This window comes from Gymnodraco acuticeps, unplaced genomic scaffold, assembly GCF_902827175.1.
Source record: "Gymnodraco acuticeps unplaced genomic scaffold, fGymAcu1.1, whole genome shotgun sequence".
In the NCBI taxonomy this organism is placed as follows: Eukaryota; Metazoa; Chordata; class Actinopteri; order Perciformes; family Bathydraconidae; genus Gymnodraco; species Gymnodraco acuticeps.
This window is the reverse complement of record NW_022989810.1, coordinates 94,928-114,755: the sequence shown is the minus strand read 5'-3', so window position 1 is coordinate 114,755 and position 19,828 is coordinate 94,928. Positions and strand designations below refer to the sequence as shown.

Below are 19,828 nucleotides of genomic sequence, written 5' to 3'. Positions count from 1 at the left end.
AGAGAAAATAAATTTCAAGTTACTGATACAATTATCTTTAAATGTTCCCAACAAACCTCTTTCTCAGTTTAGAGTGTCATGTGTTATTCAAGTATATACATATTAACTTGATGAAAAGCATGGACTTTATGGTCACTTTTTTGTGAGAAGTCCCTTAGAAAGCACTGATATTTAATTTCAACCATTGATATTAAAGCATTAAAGCAACACCTGCATCATACTGACTGCAGGATACATGTGATATAAAGGAAAAATACAAAAATACAAATGATTAAAGAACAACAAAAGTATGGAAAGTAAAACAATATGCAACGTATGCCTCCACAACACTAGTGTAAACCTGTTTCCTGTTCTATCATGTGACATTGAGCAGTCACATGACACTTAGCTCACTTTACCAGGAAGAGATAAGTGTTGCAGCTCAGGGGAAAATCCAGGAAGTAGAGAGAGCAGTCATATGCTGCAGCAACAAAACACACACACGGAGAGTTCACAACAGCAAGCTGAAGCTTCAGCTACACAGGTAGGACCATGTTATTTCAAACATGGCTTTTCAGATTTGTAAATAATTGTGTGTTTGTGTGTACATATAAAAAAAAAGGTTCAAGACAAAAATGTATATGATAACCTATGCAACACTGAATGTAGTTGAACTTAACGTTGATTAGAAATCGCAAAATAACCTAGTGTCAGTTAATGCCTAAGTCATGAAAGCAGATAAAATGTTATTTGATGGTAAAGCACTGAAAGTGGTCAAGCTGTCAATCCTGAACGTTCTGCACAATAGGAAAAAAAAACAGTAAAACTCACACTGAAATGTATCAAAAACAGTACCATAGATCATTACTACCTTGTCAAAAAAAAAACATGTATTGTGTATTCTGTGTGTGAGTAAATGTTCAAATCTGTAATTTGCACATTTTACATTTTTTTTTAGAAATGGGGCCCTTAGCGGTAACTCAGCTCCTTGCCCTTATCTCACTGACCGTTGCCCTGGACAATGGATTGCTGAAGACTCCACCAATGGGATGGATGGCCTGGGAACGCTTTCGCTGTGATATCGCTTGTAAAGATGACCCAAAAAACTGCATCAGGTGTGATCAAAAGGGACATGTCTGGATTACTCCAGATATTCTGAGAAAATATATTGAAGGCTTTTTTATTTAAGGATAAATGACTGAAGTACACACCAATAAATGTCCTCCAATTAGTAAGAGTGCTAAAGTTTTGAAAATGAACATAGTACATTATGACATAACTTTGCTGTTGAAGCCGTTTACTTTGAACGCTTGAACATCTTTCTCAGAATGACATCTGAAAAGTTACACACAGATTTTGGGTTTAGTCAAATATTGATGGTTAACAGCAAAATAACCCTAATAATAAAATAAAAAAATAAATTGACAATCAATTTAAATCTGATTCTAAATGTAAATGATGGACAATGTTTTAGTTATGAACCAAATATGTACAGCATAGGAAAATTGTGTTTTGCAAATTAATTGGTGTGACAAAAAATCTTTTAAACAAGTTTATACAGATATTACTAAGCCAATTTCCTCCTGGAAATTGCAACGTGAAATATGTATAAAGTGTGTTAAACCAAGAAATCCAGGAACAGTAAAACATATTTGTGTCTGCCTCTTTGTTAATGGAGTTACTGTGGAAAAATGTCCTTAATGAATGGCCAACTTTTAACTAAACTAATTACTAAACCTTCCACCATATTCAGTTGAAATCTGTAAAAATCTTCCTTTGCTCTGTCCATGGTGTCCACAGCGAGGGTCTGTTCAGAGACATGGCTGACCGGCTGTCTGAGGATGGCTGGAAGGAGCTGGGCTATGAGTATGTAATCATAGACGACTGCTGGATGTCCAGGCTGAGAGACAAACAAGGGAGGCTGCAACCTGAACCCTCCAGGTTGGTCTACTTTTTTCTATTGGAGATTAAGCATCTCTGTGTTTCATCTAGTATTACAAAAGACCGAATCGGCCATCCCAATTGGGGCTTTTGATGTAGTTAACAGGTCCACATCCTAGCCACATCTTGAAGCCACACTGAGGGCTCTGACCAAAGAATGGGATGCAAGCTTGATCCTCCACTGGGAGACACCTCGTTCTTCATCTAGCCTGCTGACAGTTTCTGACCAGTCTTGCTTACTTGAGCTTCCTTTCAAAGACCTCTTTAAGACGATCTTCCAATTGGACTGTAAGCTTGAGGAGCACAGCTTGCTTTTTGACAAACTGCATTTATAAAGCACTTTTCCAGTCCTTGCCCCCCTCAAAATGCTTTACATACAAGTCTGCAGACACCATTGGCCATGCCATTAGGCGCTTTCACACCGGAGTACTTTTCCCAGGAATAGTTCCGATAGTTCCTGGGATTTTGCGTTCACACCAAAAAGATCTGGAACTAGAACTTGCGAACCTTTTCACCCATTGTTAGTCCGTGCTAGAGAGCAGGGACTTTCCTGGGGAGTAAAAGGTTCCAATTTCTGATTGGCTGGGCGAATTGCAAACCACGCCCCGTAAAACTCTGAAAAGTTTTTGTGAAGCCGCCATTTTATTTGCTCGCATTAGCATTATTAGCATTAGCCCAGCGCGCCAACGGAGAGAGACTAACTTATGGCAACACAAAAGAAAACATGGGAGCGGTGGAGTGATGAGGAGGTGTCGGCGCTTCTGGCGATTTACTCGGAAGGCTTCAGTACCAGTATGTTCCCAGCAGCTTCTACTGAAGCCAGTCCCCAACTCCGGGGACTGGCAGTAAACCTGCCAGTAAACCCGAAGCAGAAGAAGAAGAAGAAGAAGAAGAAGAAGAAGAAGAAGAAGAAGAAGTTACGTCAGCGGTTCCCTTAGGGACTTATTCCGGTGTGAACGCGATTTACTAGATAGTTCCAGGAAATAAAGTTCCTATTCCTGGGAAAAGTACTTGGTACCTATTGGCAACTTGGGGTTAAGTAGTATTCCAGCTAGAAATGTTTGGTTTAAAAAACATTCTGAGAATGTTACCATTCATTGTTCTAGGAATGTTTTCAGCAGGAAGTTTTAATTTGGCTCCCAGAATGTTCTTCTGAAAGGTAGGATAACGTTCTCTAAAAACATTCTTAAAATGTTTTGTGATGGCAAGGCAATTTTATTTTATATAGCACTTTTCAGCACGTGGCGATTCAAAGTGCTTTACAGATTAAAAGCAAAATAGATTTAAGAACAAATATAGCATAAATACATTATTAAAAAGGCATTTAAAAACAGGTATAATAAGCAAAGTTAATGAAATAAATGAAATAAATAAACAGCAGGTACAGAATACATGACTAAAAAGGCATACTGTAGTGTGAGTATGGGCAGCTCAATTAAAAGCAGCGGCAAATAGGTGCGTTTTTAGTCGGGATTTAAAAATAGGAATTGTTTCGACGGACGTGCACGATTTAGGCAGTTTGTTCCAAATTGTTGGGGCATAATAACTAAAAGCTGCTTTTCCATGTTTAGTGGTTATTCTCGGAACAGAGAGCAGACTCGACCCGTGATGACCTTCTTAAAATGTTTTTGATAACGTTGTTCGAACATTATGCCCTACTATTCTTAAAATGTTTTCAGCTGCAAGTGTTTTTGTTGTTCCCAGAATGTTCTTCTGAAAGGTAGGATAACGTTCTCTAAAAACATTCTTAAAATACTTGGTAATAACCTTTTTTAAATGTATTTGACAACATTGTTAGAACATTATGCCCTACTATTCTTAAAACGTTTTCAGCTGCAAGTTAGATTTTTTTATGTTGCCAGAATGTTATTATTTTAGAGTAGGATAACGTGCTTTACTTTAAAAAAATTATGCAAATGCTCTGTGGTGACGATTTACTAAAATATTTTAACATTATTAGAACATAATATTCCTGTAATTCTTCAACTCAAAATTCCTGGGTAACTGGACTGACCACTGTGGTCACTAGGATGATTTTGATAGTTTGGAACTATTGGAATCTGACTATTAACACATGTACAAGGATGACTCGGAATCAGCTGGTGAGCGTAACATTTGTTTATTAGAATATGGGAGTGGAGGTTGGTTATGGTGGCAGTGGGAAACAGTTGTTCCAGGGTGGGTAGAGAGGCCTGGCTGGTCATGGGAGTGTGGAAGGCCTTGGATTCCTCCTGGGAGAGGAGGAATCAAATCAGTGTAAGGCAAAAGCAGGCAAAGTTGTCAAATAATCTGCTGGCAAAAAGCTAGAGCAGCATGCAACAAACCGTTCACGGCAACAAATCGTTATTTATACGCAGCCCTCACAAACCACACACAGCCAGATAGCTTATCCAACAGTTAGAACCTACAGACGAGACACAACCATTATAGTCCGAAAACAAGTGTGATTATTTGCGACTAAAAGTGTCTTTGTCATGAAAAAAATAAACCTATTTGGTTTTCTAAGTGTTATTCTATCAATATAGACAAGACAACTTTATTATTTCTTCAAGCCATGTTCATGATTTTGTGTTAGGATTAAACACTAAGAGAGAGCCGTCAAAAAGTCCACCTAGGCCTTTCTATAGGTGTCTAATGTACTCTTATTGTTGATTTCAGGAAATGTGCAACCTAACCTTGGACCAGATTCTTGTGTTCATTTGAACACCTCTGCAGATTTTAAATCAAGGTCTGGTCTTGGTCTCATCCATTTGAATGTGCGCAGTTTGATTGCTAAAATGGATATGATTCTTATTTGGGCACATTCAACCGATGCTGATATAATAGTGATATCTGAAACTTGGCTAACCAAATCAATTTCAAGCAAGGATATTTGCATTGACGGCTATATTGTGTATCGGACTGATCGACCTAAAAAGGGTGGAGGTGTTGCAGTCTATGTTAAATCGAAGTTTCATGTAAAAAGTATTCTCTCTAAATCACTGACAAAACAATTTGAACTTTTGGCTCTTGACTTAGAAGTATCAAAAGCGCTCAATATTACTGGTGTTGGATGCAACAGACCACCTTCAGCTGTCAGCTACGCTTTACCATCTTTAATGCAGCTTTTGTCCAGTCTTACCTATACTGAAATTGTCATTGTGGGTGACCTTAACTGGAACTGGCTGCTACCAGCATCTGATGATGTTAAAACATACTGCAATTCCTTAAATCTCTTTTAGATTGTTGGCAGTCCCACTAGACCCAATCTGAAATCTCCTGAAAAATCCTCCTTAATTGATCTAATCCTTACCAATGCTTCTCATAAATACACCCCTGCTTCTGTATTTGCAAATGACATCAGTAACCACTGTGTCATCGCCACGGTACGGAATACAAAAGTCCCTAAGACAAAACCCTGTATCATCATAAAGCGTGATATGAAACATTTTGTTGAGCAGGGTTTTTTCCACGACCTGTTTCTATTTGATTGGGACAAAATCAATCTCATTGCAGATGTTGAAACTGCCTGGACATTATTTTATGATGGTTTTATTAAAATAGTTGATAGGCATGCCCCCTTAAGAAACTACAGAGTAAAAGGCATCGTTCACATCAGATCTTTCTGATTTACTACACGAGCGCAATGTGGCATGGTCAAAAGCCAGGAGTACAGGTCTTGGGTCACATTGGCTGCTCTTCAGGCAGCTGCGAAATGCATTCACCGTTAAAATCAGAAAAGCCAAAGCGGATCATCTCCTAACTGAAACGTCAGACAACCTAAATAATCCCCTTAAATTCTGGAAAACTATTAAATCATTAGCTGGAAACAAAAATGTTATAGAGCTTCCACATTGCATTGTGAAGGAGGACTCTGTTCAAATCTTTGATAAGGCAGAAATGCTTGGTTGTTTTAATGAACATTTTATTGCTTCTGGTTCGCTGTTTACCTCGCAGAACATAGCTCAAGGAGCCACTGATCGCTCTGACGGTGGTATCTGGGAGGGTGAACCGTTTAATTTTATTCCAGTAACAGTCTCAAAGGTGCATAAAGCCCTGAAAAGTTTGGAACCAAGAAAATTAGCAGTTCCTGACAACCTGGAGCCGTACTTTTTAAAGTTAGCAGCTGATTTTATAGCTTTGCCCTTGGCTTATCTTTTTATTCTGTCCTTGGAGTCAAACGAAATTCCCCTTATTTGGAAATCTGCTTTTGTTCTCCCACTGTTAAAAGGGGGTGACCCCACTCTCCTAAACAACTACAGACCCATCTCCAAATTATGTGTTTTAAATAAAGTACTGGAATCTCTGGTCGATTTCCAACTGAAGGAGTTTTTATCAACAAATAATATTTTTAGTGCTGTCAAAATTATCGCGTTAACGGCGGTAATTAATTTTTTGAATTAATTGCGTTAAAATATTTAACGCATTTAACGCATGTGCAGAATGGCCCGCCCCGTGTGCCACCAGTGGCAGCGCTGGGGTAGGCTACACCCATACCAAGAAATGGCTTAGCCCCACCATGAAAAATGATGTTAAAGTAAGCAAAATAAAGTCTGCCAACTCGCGGAGTAAATTGCACAGACAGCAGTTAGTAAGATTGATTTCAGTAGCCACGGTTTTTAAAACTTTTGTCACGTAGTGATCGTCTTCTCAATAGAACATCTTTGATAACGGCGTGGTGTTGTTGCAGGAAGTCCCGACGGAGAATACTTTTGCTGTAGTACAGGGGTTCACATAACTGGTACGCAGGTTATGTGCGTAATCTGAAATGCGTACCGTCACTTGTGTCACAAAGCGCATTTGCGTACCGACGTACTTGTGAAGCTTTTCCAGAAGGCGGTTAGATCACCGGATGACAGAGTCGGTCTCCGTGTGCACAGACAGGGCTGCTGTTAACGTCGGTCTGTACAACGGAATTGTGCCAAAACTACACCACCCGGCTGCGGAGGGAGACTCCCCCCCCCTTCACTGGAGAACTGCGCTAAAACAGCTGATCACAACGTTCACACTCTGTGGTCACGAAGTAGTCTACTAGCCCCCCCCCCCCCTCCGTCGACTTTCCTGAAGTACTCCCCCGTTGATAGAAATCAACACGTAATTAATTAAAACCCCACGGTTTGATGATTGATAGGTGTGTGGGTTGTCTTTCATTTTGACACACAGAAATGTTTTATAATAAACATAGATACTGTATGTTAAATGGATATATCCGCCTTCTTTCATTTATCTTTCCATTCCCACAACAATATACATAAATAAATGGCATATTTTGGACATAGTTCGAATGGTGATTAATCATGATTAATTAATTTTTAAGCTGTGATTAATCTGATTAAAAATGTTAATCGTTTGACAGCCCTAAATATTTTATCTGAGTTTCAATCTGGTTTTAGGATAAAACACAGCTCTACAACAGCTGCCTTAAAAGTATAAATTATCTTATTTACTTCTTAGACAATAGAGAGCATTGCGCAGCACTTTTTATTGACTTGTCAAAGGCTTTTGACACAGTGGATCATGCCTTACTGTTACCAGGGTTGGGAGGGTTACTTTGTAAATGTAATCAGTTACTGATTACTGAATATATGGCTCTGAAAGTAATCCGAATACAGTTAGTATTCAGATTACTTTGGGATTACTTTCTTTTTCCATCACAGATGGGTATGTTTTGGTGAACAGGAGACACAAAAAGCAAAAGGAAACTGAAAGTGTTTTTACTGTTTTAATGGCGTATCAAGAGCACAACTGAAACATCACATCTGAAACGAGGTAACAACACACTTTTTGGGGATGCAGCTTGGGGTGTGAGGAGTTAGGGACACGGCTTAGAACGGGCGTGTCGCCTTCTGTCCTGCCATTTAATTTGCTCTTTCACATTAGTCTGGCCCCACTCCATATGAATGATATGAAGTCCGTTATCCCAACTTATTTATTTATTTTCGAGATAGTTACCGGTGCGCCAAGGAGGAAGTGAAGTGGAGCACACAGGAGACAACCATTTCATTGCAGACTTATGTTTATTGGGGAAATTACAGTGCATACATTATTTGAGATATATTTCGAACTCAGACTTCATTTTAAGGACATTTCGGCCAGGGGTGTAGAGCTATATTTGTTTAAGCACCGGATTGGCAAAACAGGAGAGTGTGTGCACCAGTCTGCCTTGATCTATGTATTCATGTCTGTGACTCTCACAGTATCTGCTGCCCGCAGCTGTTTTATAGAAGGAACACCAAAACCTCCTTCACTTCATGAAATCTCTGCAGCGCCAGGAGGCAGCGGGAGGGTTAACTCAGCCTCTGAGAAGACGAGCGCGCCGTGCCTTTCACTCACCGCCTTTCACGCACTGCCTTCACTGCAGTGTGTTTACCTTCAGAATCATTAGAAAGGCTAAAGAGCGACCGCAGGTTGATGTGTTTTAACCACACACACACACACACACACACACACACACACACACACACACACACACACACACACACACACATACACACACACACATGATTTAAACGCAGACTTTTGTTCCTCCATGTTTCGTTGTTATTGTTTCACTGAGCGGACCCGCACATTTTTTTCAAACGCTCCCTTTTTTGGTCCATCTGAGGCGGTAATAGGTTTTGTGCTCTGTGATGATTCGGCTGTACCTTTAGTAATGAATATTAAATGTTGTGAGGAAATCTTTCAACCAATAATTCCAATAAGTAATCCAAAATGTATTCACTTCAGGTTTACGAAAGTAACTGTAATCAGATTACTCGTTTTTCAAATGTAACGCGAGCTGAATACAGTTACTTGATTTTTGTATTCTGACTACGTAACGCCGTTACATGTATTCCGTTACAACCCAACCCTGACTGTTACAAAGACTTGTTAGTATCGGTCTTTCAGGTAAGGCTGTCTGTTGGTTCGAGAACTATCTATCATGCAGAACACAGTGTGTGTGGGCAGAAGGTCTAACTTCAACATCTCTTCAGGTATCCAAGGGTGTGCCACAGGGATCTGTTTTAGGGACCATTGTTATTTATTATTTACATTAACAGTCTTAATAACAATGTTTTGAATGCAAATTAGCATTTTTATGCTGATGATACAGTTATTTATTGTTCTGCGTCCACCCCGAAGCAGGCTCTTTGTCAGCTCCAGAATGCTTTTAACATTGTACAATCCAACATGTGTGATTTGAAACTTGTTTTAAATGCTGCCAAGACAAAGCTAATGATGTTCTCGAAAGCAAAACCCAAGGTCTTGAACCTTCCTTCTATCACCACCTTGCAGATGACGGAGATTGAATCTGTGTTGCAGTATAAGTATCTTGGAATTATAATTGACAATTCGCTTTCTTTTAAACCACACATTGTGGAACTCTTGAAAAGATTAAGAATAAAATTAGGGTTTTTCTTTAGAAACAAGTCTTGTTTTTCCTATGAGGCCAAAAAGAGAGTGTCTGCAACCTTTCTGTCTGTGCTGGATTATGGAGATGTGGTTTATATGAATGCATCTTCTCAGTGCCTTCACTCGATGGACACAGTCTACCACGGTGCACTGAGATTCATCACAAACCTCAAATCCTTGACGCACCACTGCAATCTATACACTCGTGTTGGATGGCCTTCCCTGACCACGCGTAGACTGAAACATTGGTACATCCTTATATATAAGGCTATTCTTGGTGCTCTTCCCCCTTATCTAAGGATGTACATCAATAGAAAATGCACAGGATCTTATCGGCTTTGCTCCGAGAACTTTTTCCTTTTAACTGTACCAAAGGTCCGTACTGAACTTGGGAAAAGGGCGTTCAGTTACGCTGCCCCTCAAGCTTGGAACCTGCTTTAAACTGAGCTGAAACTCAGAGAGCTGGTCTCATTAAACACACTCAAAGCAACTTTAAGTGACCTTGAAGCAGGCTGATGTGTCTGTAAATGCTTTGGCACTTGGTGTATGACTGTGTTGTGATTGTGTGTTTTTTTTAATTGTCTGTAACTGTAAAACTGTCTGAAACTGTGCTGTTACCATTCTTGGGCCAGGACTCTCTTGAAAAAGAGATTTTTAATCTCAATGAGAGCTATCCTGGTTAAATAAAGGTAAAATAAATATGACAATAGAGTCATGTGCATACACAACAAAAACACTTGCAGCTGAAAATGTAAAAACATTCTTAAAATGTTTGGTGATAACCTTCTTAAAATGTTTGGTGATAACCTTCTTAAAATGTTTGGTGATAACCTTCTTAAGATGTTTTTGATAACCTTCTTAAGATGTTTTTGATAACATTGTTAGAACATTATGCCCTACTATTCCTGAACAGAACGTTATCCTACCTTTCAGAAGAACATTCTGGGAACCAAACTAAAACTTCCCGCTGGAAACATTCCTAGAATAATGAATGGTAACATTCTTAGAATGTTTTTAGAACCACAAATGTCTAGCTGGGAACTCACACATGCCACCGCAAACTATATCTGCTTACAGCTTATCATGAATTACGTGCTTGTTTGTTTTTTTCAAAAGGAAAATGTGGTGACATCAGATTTTTTTAAAACATCCTTTTCAAACAAATGCAACAAGTTTGTTTTTTAAAGCGCTCTAGAAATAAATCTGACGTTGACCATGACCGTGTTAATATTTGCCATCACAGGAACGTTTTTATAAAAAAAATAATAACCTCCTGAAAACATTTTCTGAATGTTGCTTTGAAAATATTCTTCTTTTGTTAACATGTAACATTGAGGGAATGTTTTATAAAAGAACATCTGTAATGTGTTACCTCAACAACGTCCAAAAAACATCCTTAGAATGTTGCAGGCAAAACGTTCCACTTTTGTTAACATATCACATTAAAGGTGGGGTAGGTAATTTTGGATATACCAGCTCGAGAGCGCTAGAATTTGAAAATACACAACCGGAAAAAATCTGCCACTTCCTTACAGAACCCCTCCTCCAACACACACAAACGCGCACATGACCAATGAGGGCACGAGATAAGTTTGTGCACAGATGGAAGGCTGACAGGCAGGTAGGCCATCCAGTTATTTTAGCCGGGCCGGCTCAGATGATTGGTTGTGCTTTTTACAGCACTACGGCTTCCACAGATTACATTTTTGTATGTATTTATTGTCAAAGCATTTAATATATTCATTGCTATTGGGATGTTAAGAGCATTCCATGGAATATAACAAAAAGTGTTTCTGAAATAAATTACATACCCCACCTTTAAAGGAACGTTTCATACACATTTTCTGTCATCTCAGGCCTGAATAACATCCTCAAAACATCCTCTGAATGTTGCAGTTAAAACGTTATGTCTTAGTTAACCTTATAGGAACATTATTTGAAATAATAAACGTCCTCAAAAGGTTCTTTGAACATGAGATTCAAACGTTTCTTTCAAACATTATTAGAACCTGTAGGTAACGTTAGCCAAAGTTGTGAGAAAGTTCCCTGCTAGCTGGGATGCCCAAGGACACACCAAATCAGTATTTTGACTGCAGGTACTGGGGATCTACCTCCTAAACCAAAGTAATCCCATAACAAGTATAAGGGCAATGCCCGGTGGAAGGGTGGTGGCTGTGATATGGTTCAGAAAATTCAATATGTGCTCAAGGTCAACCAGCAGTTGCCAGAGGTCACGTTGCCTGCAGATATTCTTGTTGCGGCTTTCAGCTCCTACCCAGCACTGATAAAGGTGATGGTATGCTTGGAAGATTTGGCCCACTTTGCCAACTCAACTACTGCACTGATTGCTTCAGGAATCGTCTTCAGGACCTGACTATCGTCCTTCACCAAGTGCCTTTGGGCAGCAGCTAAGGATGTGCTTCAGGGTCCCTCACTTGGAGCACAGTGGGCTTGGTGACTCATGTGTGCTGAATAGATGGGCTTCAAAGCACATTATATTTGAAACTGGCACAATATGGCAATATTACCTAGCAGGAAGTAAGCTATTTTGGTTACTTTGCTTATATTGGATTTGCAAAATGTTGCCTTGATTGTACACTACATGATCAGCTTAAGGCGAGACACCCCAGGTGAATAGGGTATTTTTTTTAACTTAAAGGTATCAGCTATACATTTCTCCAGTTAATTACTTACAATAAGGCAATTGTCTTTTGTATTACAAGTTTTCTGAAATAGCATGTTTAAATATGCAAATTAACCATTATCTCAATAAATATGCACATATTTTAACACATTTCAGGAATCGAAATCTGAACTTTGGATATAGCCAGATTCAAAATGATTGTTTCATTTTGTAGTCATATTAGTATCTAAGGCTTTTACAAAAGGGATATTGGATATCTCTTTTTATCATTCCATAAATCAGAAAATACTGTCAACAGCCCTAAAATATAAATTTTCGCCATGTTTTTAGGTATACAATGTTGTATAATTCAGGCTATTAATTATATATGAACAAACCCTTCTGTAAAAGCCTTCATAATATTGATAGGAATATAACTGGAAGGTTTGGTGTATCTACGTGCTACTGAAGTTGAAATTTCGAACTCAGAGTAGGAGAAAAAACTAATTTTGAGAAAAGGACCTTTAAAGATTGCAGTGAGGCGCTAGCTAAACCCTCCTGTTCTTTGGATGACAGCTTGCGCCTCGACGCACTCCGTGAAGGTATTTCATGTTCACGGTCATTTTTTTTTTTATAACCTTGCTTCGTGCAAGTGACAATTGTTGTCGTCTTCTCTGTGAACGTTTTTTTCGCCGTTCTTTTGGCATTTTGAGATTTCAATTTCTAGCTGAAAGCTAACCAGGAAGTGTTTTAGCACACCGACGCATCTGAACGAATCACGTTGTCAGAAATTGACACCAGCCAATGAGATTTCGTTTCTTGGTTTAAGACCCCTTTGTGCTTTCACGATTGGTTGCTGATACAAAGGAAATGACCATATTTGGATCCGATGAGATTGTGCAGGAGAGACACAGCTTTCCAACGATACCTCTGTTGACATGGTGCACACAGCGGTCGCGGTACTTTATGTTACGTTAGAATGCTAACTTTTGGTGAATTTAGGAGAAATCTACAGACGCAAATAGACAAACTATAGTAAAATAAACACTTAAATGTGTATTTTGTACGTTTTCCTTCCAAAAGCCTGAAAGAAAACATGTTATGGAATCAAAATAGCACAAAATCTCAAAATTGACCAGTACTTGAAAAACGATGTTTTTGCCTGCCGTGTCTCGCCTTAATAACTAACCTTGTTTGTTCAATAAAATGTACAATGTGAGTGCTTGCTTTCTTCCAGGTTCCCAGGGGGCATAGCACAACTGGCTAAGTACATCCATGACCGTGGACTGAAGTTGGGAATCTATGCAGACATGGGCACTCACACATGTATGGGATACCCTGGCACCACGCTGGATAAAATCGATATTGATGCCCAGACCTTTGCTAGCTGGGGGGTAGACTATCTGAAGTTTGACGGCTGTTCCTCAAATGCTGTAGAACAAATGCTAGGTAAGAGCATACTAACCTATTGAATAGCATTGACTGAAATCTTTGAAAACCTTAAAAGTACAGAAGCCACAAGAGATCGTACACTAAGCAAGTGTTTTCTTGTGTCACAGGCTACCCTCTGATGTCCAAGGCTTTGAATGCTACTGGCAGACCTATGGCATACTCCTGTAGTTGGCCTGTCTATGTCGGAGGCCTTCCCCCTAATGTGAGTGTCATTCCAATGATGGTCAACTCAAACTGTGGGGTCACTTGGACTTGAATAGAACCATGACAATGTTCTGACAAAGACACGCTAAAGGCAGTTGCTGCAATTAAACTATAAAATGAAAAACAGACAAAAAATGTAAACTTTACTCACTGTTCTTGATCAAATGATAAGCATTGGTATAGGTTTTTCATCGTTCTTTAGGAAAATGCACAATATATTTTTGTGCACAGCTTTAAAGTAAATTATACTTCCTTGGTCCTACCAGGTCAACTATACTTTCCTTGGTGACATTTGTCACTTGTGGAGGAATTACTATGATATCCAGGACTCATGGGACAGTGTGCTTAGTATTGTTGAGTGGTTTTCCAACAACCAGGATGATCTGCAGCCGGCTGCGGGGCCTGGACAGTGGAATGACCCTGACATGGTATGATGGGTTTGTTTTCATTATTGATTTTTACAAAACTGATAATGAGGCAATATATCCTGGAATATGTTCCACTGTGTAGGCCTATTAACCACAGAAAGATGTTGCTTTTTAAAATTGAAGATGGTGCTTTTCAAAACGCTGTTAAAGTCGAGTCTTGTGTCGTACGTAAAACAAGGCTAAAACAATGAATGCATTCACAGATGAGTTTACTGCCTTGTGGCCGAAATGTTAATGACCAAACCACTCTTTTCCTTTTTTGATCTTCTTTGCCTTACTGTATTGTTGTTCTCTCCTTATGCCTCTGATATCTGTCCTCAGCTCATCATTGGAAACTTCGGTCTCAGTGTGGACCAGGCCCGCTCTCAGATGGCTCTGTGGGCTATAATGGCTGCACCTCTCATCATGTCCAATGACCTTCGAAACCTGGACAACAGCGCCAGGACCATCCTGCAAAACAAAATGGCTATTGCAATAAACCAGGACCCCATGGGAATCCAGGGAAGACGCCTATTGCAGGTCATTATCATTATTGAGACAGATCGGATTATATATAATGACAAGGCTTAGTAAGGAATAATGTGCAGAAGGGCGGTCTTTAATGAAAAAAGACCACTGTGATCCTGACACGAAGGGGTGGGTGTTCTTATTTCAATAATGATCGCCCTTCTGCACATTATCCCGCTTATTACACTGCTACATACTAATGAATCTGACAATTTTAATCCCAATGTTGATTAAAAATGATTTAATGGATTTCAAAATGATCATATTACAGCTGAGAAAAATTGTGTACCAACGGCTGGAACTGTGGCAACAGCAAAGTAACTTAAAATAACAGCAGCACTGATTCAGGTTTTCTGTAACTGTCCAAGTCTGTTCACATTTTCTTTCAATTAACTAGTCTTTAAAGTTTAAACACTGCAGGAGCCCATACGGTGTTACTGTTTACTTCCTGTCTTTTTTCTTCTGCTGTTCCCTTTAGTGTTTACTTCCTGTCTGTCTTCTTTTGTTGATTTCTCTGACGTCCAGCTCTCTGTCTTTTAACAACTTACCTTCTCTTGCGCTCTTTTTCTTTTCTATACTGGATACAGTTTAGCCATCATGAATCCAAAATATTCATTTGTATTCCTTGGTATTGTCTGATGGAGAAAAGGAATGTTTGTAGTCGACAGTTGATGTTAAATAGACCGGATATCTTTCTGCGCATTGATATGACGGCCCATTCTGTAGACCAGGGGTGCCCAGCCAGTCGATCGCGATCGACCGGGGATCCCAGTCGATCGCGAGATGTGTCTAAAAAATAGAACAACAATATTCTGTTTTATCGTTAATGTCCTATAACATAATCTTCCTGTGCCAGAATAATGCACTTGAACGCATCAAAGCTTTGTGATTGGCCGGCGTGATCCCATGTGTCGGGGCGTGGCTGGTGGGCAGTGGGCACTATTTCGCTGACGTTGTCCGTGTCAACAGGATTGACAGTCCGCACACACACAGGACCGCAATTATGGCAGAAGCAAAAAAGCCCAAAATATATAATTTTCACTCCGAGTGGGAGGATGATTATTTTTGTATCTCTTCCAATTCAAAGTCCATCTGTCTCATCTGCAATGCGAGACGGAATTCCCTCCTAATTCTGCCCTACGCTCCCAAAAGGGGAGGGACCTGAAAGGACAGCTAAATGCACAGCAGTCCATTTTCACCAGGCCCAACAACAAGAGCAAGGCTGCTACCAGAGCATCTTATCGTGTCAGTCACGTTCTTGCGAAACACATGAAGTCTTTCAAAGACGGCGAAGTTGTGAAATAAGCATTCCTGGAGGCTGCCGACGCGCTTTTGGGGGACAGTAAAAAATAACAGTAGAATTTCAACAGGTTTTTGATATAATAAAAACTCAAGTTAGATACCGTTATTAATCAGCTGTAAGTTTTAGTTTGTTTGAACTTATTCATTATAATTATTGTACAAAATGGTATAAGAATGCAAACTTAAATTGATTATAGTCTATTATCAATTCAGGTTAAGAAACTAGTGTTGCTTGCATCCTATTTTAAAGGCATTTCTTTTTATACTCTACAAAAATTCAACAAAAAAGGGTTTGATTCTATTAATTTTGTCTTTTTTATTGCACTTTGGCTGCAGATTCCTGTGGAGCTTCAGATCTGAGTTGTCTTATTAGTAAGCCTAATTTATACTTTTGTAGCAACACTATTTTTATATAATGGCAAAGAAAGGGTTCAGAGTCTTTTCTTTTTTTCCTGTCATATGTGGCAGCACTGTTCAATGTTTCTTGAAAACATTACCCACTGTAGTATGTGACGTGTGAATAAACTCCAACTCTGTATCAACAACACTGTTGTGTAACTTCAGTTAAATAAATAAAGGATCTGCAGTATTTTATGAAGTATTCATCGTACAAAGGTCAGTTTTATACAAGTAGAAGTGTGTATTTACCTGGTAGTAGGCTGTCAGTAATGGCTACGCCTCTCTATTTGGACTGGTAGATCTCGGCAGTCTGGCAACTTTAAAAGTAGCTCTCGGTTCAAAAAAGGTTGGGCACCCCTGCTGTAGACCCTTGATCTTTCTTAGCAACGGTCGGTTCTCCTTAGCAGTGGTATGTTAGTGAAAATTAAGAACACTTGAATGTCCAAATTGAAATTGGAAATATAGTATTTAACTAAGCCGTATAATACACAGTTCACAATAATACACTGATGTTAATGATGTAGAACAACAAAAGATGGAAGGACCTTTAGGGATTTGGAGTCAAAGTTTGGCACCCACAAAAATCAACCAGGGTGTCTTGTCTAAAAAACAGGTTCAGATGTTGTATTTTCTGTGTGTGTTGTCACACAGGAGAAGAGTCATGTTGAAGTTTACTGGAGGCCTCTGTCTCAGTCAGCCAGTGCCCTTGTGTTCCTGAGTCGACGGACAGACATGCCCTACCTCTACCACAGCTCTCTGGGTAAACTCAGCTACGATGCTGGCAACTATGAGGTTCGTACACCCTTTCATGTCTTATCCTATGTATCATATTTGTCCTGAAATTATTTTGTCTCTATTATCTCTATTTTCAAAAAAAGAAAAAGTTTATTATTTTTGAAAATTATAGTTAGTAGTTCATTCATTTTGCGGAAATATGGAGAAATCCTTTGGCATTTGTAGGCAAATATGTATATATTTGCAGTAAAGATTCTCCCACTCTTTTTGGAAGTTATCATTTTTAAATGTTGTATTTTGTTGAGAAATATTGTATAGATTGTTTTACTCTTTATCGTTGTTTTTGTATCTCTAAGCTGTTTGCAATAGTGACATTTCTCACTTGGATTAACAACGTACTACTATCTGTTTATAGTGGTTCAACAATGATTTGGTGAAATATATAACAATCAAATATAAGTTATATTTTCCATTTCAGGTCTAAATATCCTCTCTTGTTTTTAGGCCTATGATGTGTTTACTGGCGCAACAGTGACGGGTCTGAACGCCACCACAGAGTTTACCTTCTCCATCAACCCCTCAGGTGTAGTCATGTGGTACGTGTACCCCAAAAAAGCATCCAAACAGACGAAGATGCTCAGGAAAACCTCAAAACTCACATGGCAAAAAACTGTACCGAGGCATAGGATTGCGTTATGAAGTAACTGCTGTAAATGCTATGCTCAAATTGTATGGAATAATTGGAATGCTGAAAGTCTCAAACAAAGCATTGTCAGCTTAATTTGGTTTATGGAATAGATATTCTGCGGCACTGATTTTAATGACACCAAACATAATAATTTTGAATTCTGTCATATTTTTGTATTGTTTAGAAGTGCCTTTTTCTTCAATTGAATAAACATGTACTCATTTTTGTCGTTGTTGGTGATATTTCTAACAGGAAGTAGCCTCAAGTAGTTTTTATTTTATTTAGATAAACTGTGACACCACCAGGTTGCCTAAACAAACAGATTTGATGATTTATATAAAAATGCACATTTATTATTATGTTTAATTGTTGCTGGACACAAATTGTGTTTACAAATGTTCATATGTAATTAAGAAAAATGTAATAATACTGTAAATATAGCAAAACAAGGGCAGATACACATCCTGACCAGTGATGTCTTTTATGTCAGTACAGACATTTTTTAAGTTTTAACATGGTAGTTTTATATCTGCTAAGCTGCGTATCTGCTCTGCAGCCCCAGCTGGGCTCCTGGGGCTCTCCGTGCCCTGGGATCGTCAGAGGAAGTGGTCCATGTCCACCCACGTCTTTCCCACACAGACCCTTTTTGGTCCGCCTGGGGTCAGTGCCTTTCTGCCGGCTGCTATCACTCACGGATTAATCCACAGAGAATGACACCAAATGTTCTGAGAATAATACACATGTCCTTCAGATGTATGTGCTCGTACACAGTAAAGTACACAAGTCTAGAGCCTTTTTGCTTTGTAGATTGCTGGACACTAAAAATTGAGGTCTCCGATCAGAAGGTTGTGGGTTCTATCCAGTGGCGTAACTATCGACGGTGCAGCCGTAGCAACGCACCGGGGCCCAGAGCCGGCCAGGGGCCCATGCAAAAAATTATTTTAAAGATATTTATTTAAAAAAAAAAATTGGGGCCCCAATGGTATTGACCAGTTTACACAGTCTTCAAAGTAACCAAGCAACCTAAATTAATTTGTAATTTGTCTGTCCAATGACCTTGCTCACTTTCATGCAGGGCCGGTCCTTAGCATTGGCGGTATAGATGTTCGCCAAGGGTGCCAGATCTGGGGGGGGCGCTGCGCTGGCAGCTCTGGGAGGGGGAAAAACATTTTTGACCGTTAGTGCTCATCATAATTTTCAGCCTTGATGTAACAACATTCATAATTAAGTAAATGTAACACCCTTTTCACCCCGGTTACACTTTTAATTTGCCCTGTACGATGGGCGCTGTAAGTGATGAAAGTGGGGGATGTTGGCTTATCTGGTGCCCGCAGCTCACAGCCAAAGTGCAAGTGAGCGTGGGAGCGAGGTACCGGCGCTGTTGTTATTAGCACCTGGTGCTAGCTGCGCTAACGGATATAAGAAGAAGATGTTTCTACAACAAAGGTGGAGGGGAGCTCTCTCCTGACAGACTGAGAGGCTGATAACTACAGCTCAGTGAGGTAAAGGACTCTCAGTGTTTAGATAGTTAACTTTACTCTAAGTTATCTCAGTGGGTCTCAAACGTTTTGATCACAATTTATGTAAACACACATTTATTTCAAAGGCACTCTATAATTATTGGGATAAACAGGTTTGAAATCATTTCAATTTATAGGCATACTATGCCATTTTCTTAATTTCTTTCATTTTTTGTAAAGCACTTTGAATTGCCTTGTGTTGAAAAGTGCTATATAAATAAACTTGCCTTGCCTTGCCTTACTATAGGGACAGTCAACCAAAAATATCGTTTAAAACTGGAGAAATAAAAATGTGCATTACTAAATAAATGTTAACTAGGTAAAAAAAGTTACATTTATTTGTTATTGGCTATGGTAGGTTATTGGTTATGTTCTAGGGGTGTAACGGTACACGTACCGAAATTATTCGGTACGGGCCCTTCGGTTCGGTACACATGTGTACCGAAGTGTACCGAAGTGTACCGAACGAATATAACGTTAAACGTAAAAAATTGAGAATGTGAACAACCTTTTGGAAGTAATCTCAGGTGCTGCGTCGCAGCATTCAGAGTAATTTGCTCACATTGGGTTCAACGCGTCATAGAGCGACCAAGTCATTTCATTGGACGAGAGGCATACTATGAGAGCTGGTCACAGGGATGCGTTCAAATTTAGTCAGTAATTTGAGGAAATGGCGAAC

At 39.3% G+C, this 19,828-nt stretch overlaps 1 protein-coding gene across 1 annotated transcript; it reads left to right on the top strand.

Moving 5' to 3' along the window:
- The first annotated feature begins 387 nt into the window (after nucleotides 1–387).
- LOC117555312 (alpha-N-acetylgalactosaminidase-like) lies at nucleotides 388–17,854 on the top strand. Its single transcript, XM_034230169.1, has 9 exons — nucleotides 388–523; nucleotides 938–1,094; nucleotides 1,780–1,920; nucleotides 13,152–13,363; nucleotides 13,474–13,568; nucleotides 13,837–13,998; nucleotides 14,320–14,517; nucleotides 16,858–16,998; nucleotides 17,446–17,854. Exons 2-9 carry the CDS (start codon nucleotides 940–942, stop codon nucleotides 17,638–17,640), a joined length of 1,299 nt encoding a protein of 432 aa, XP_034086060.1. The 5' UTR covers nucleotides 388–523; nucleotides 938–939; the 3' UTR covers nucleotides 17,641–17,854.
- Nucleotides 17,855–19,828: the final 1,974 nt, after the last annotated feature.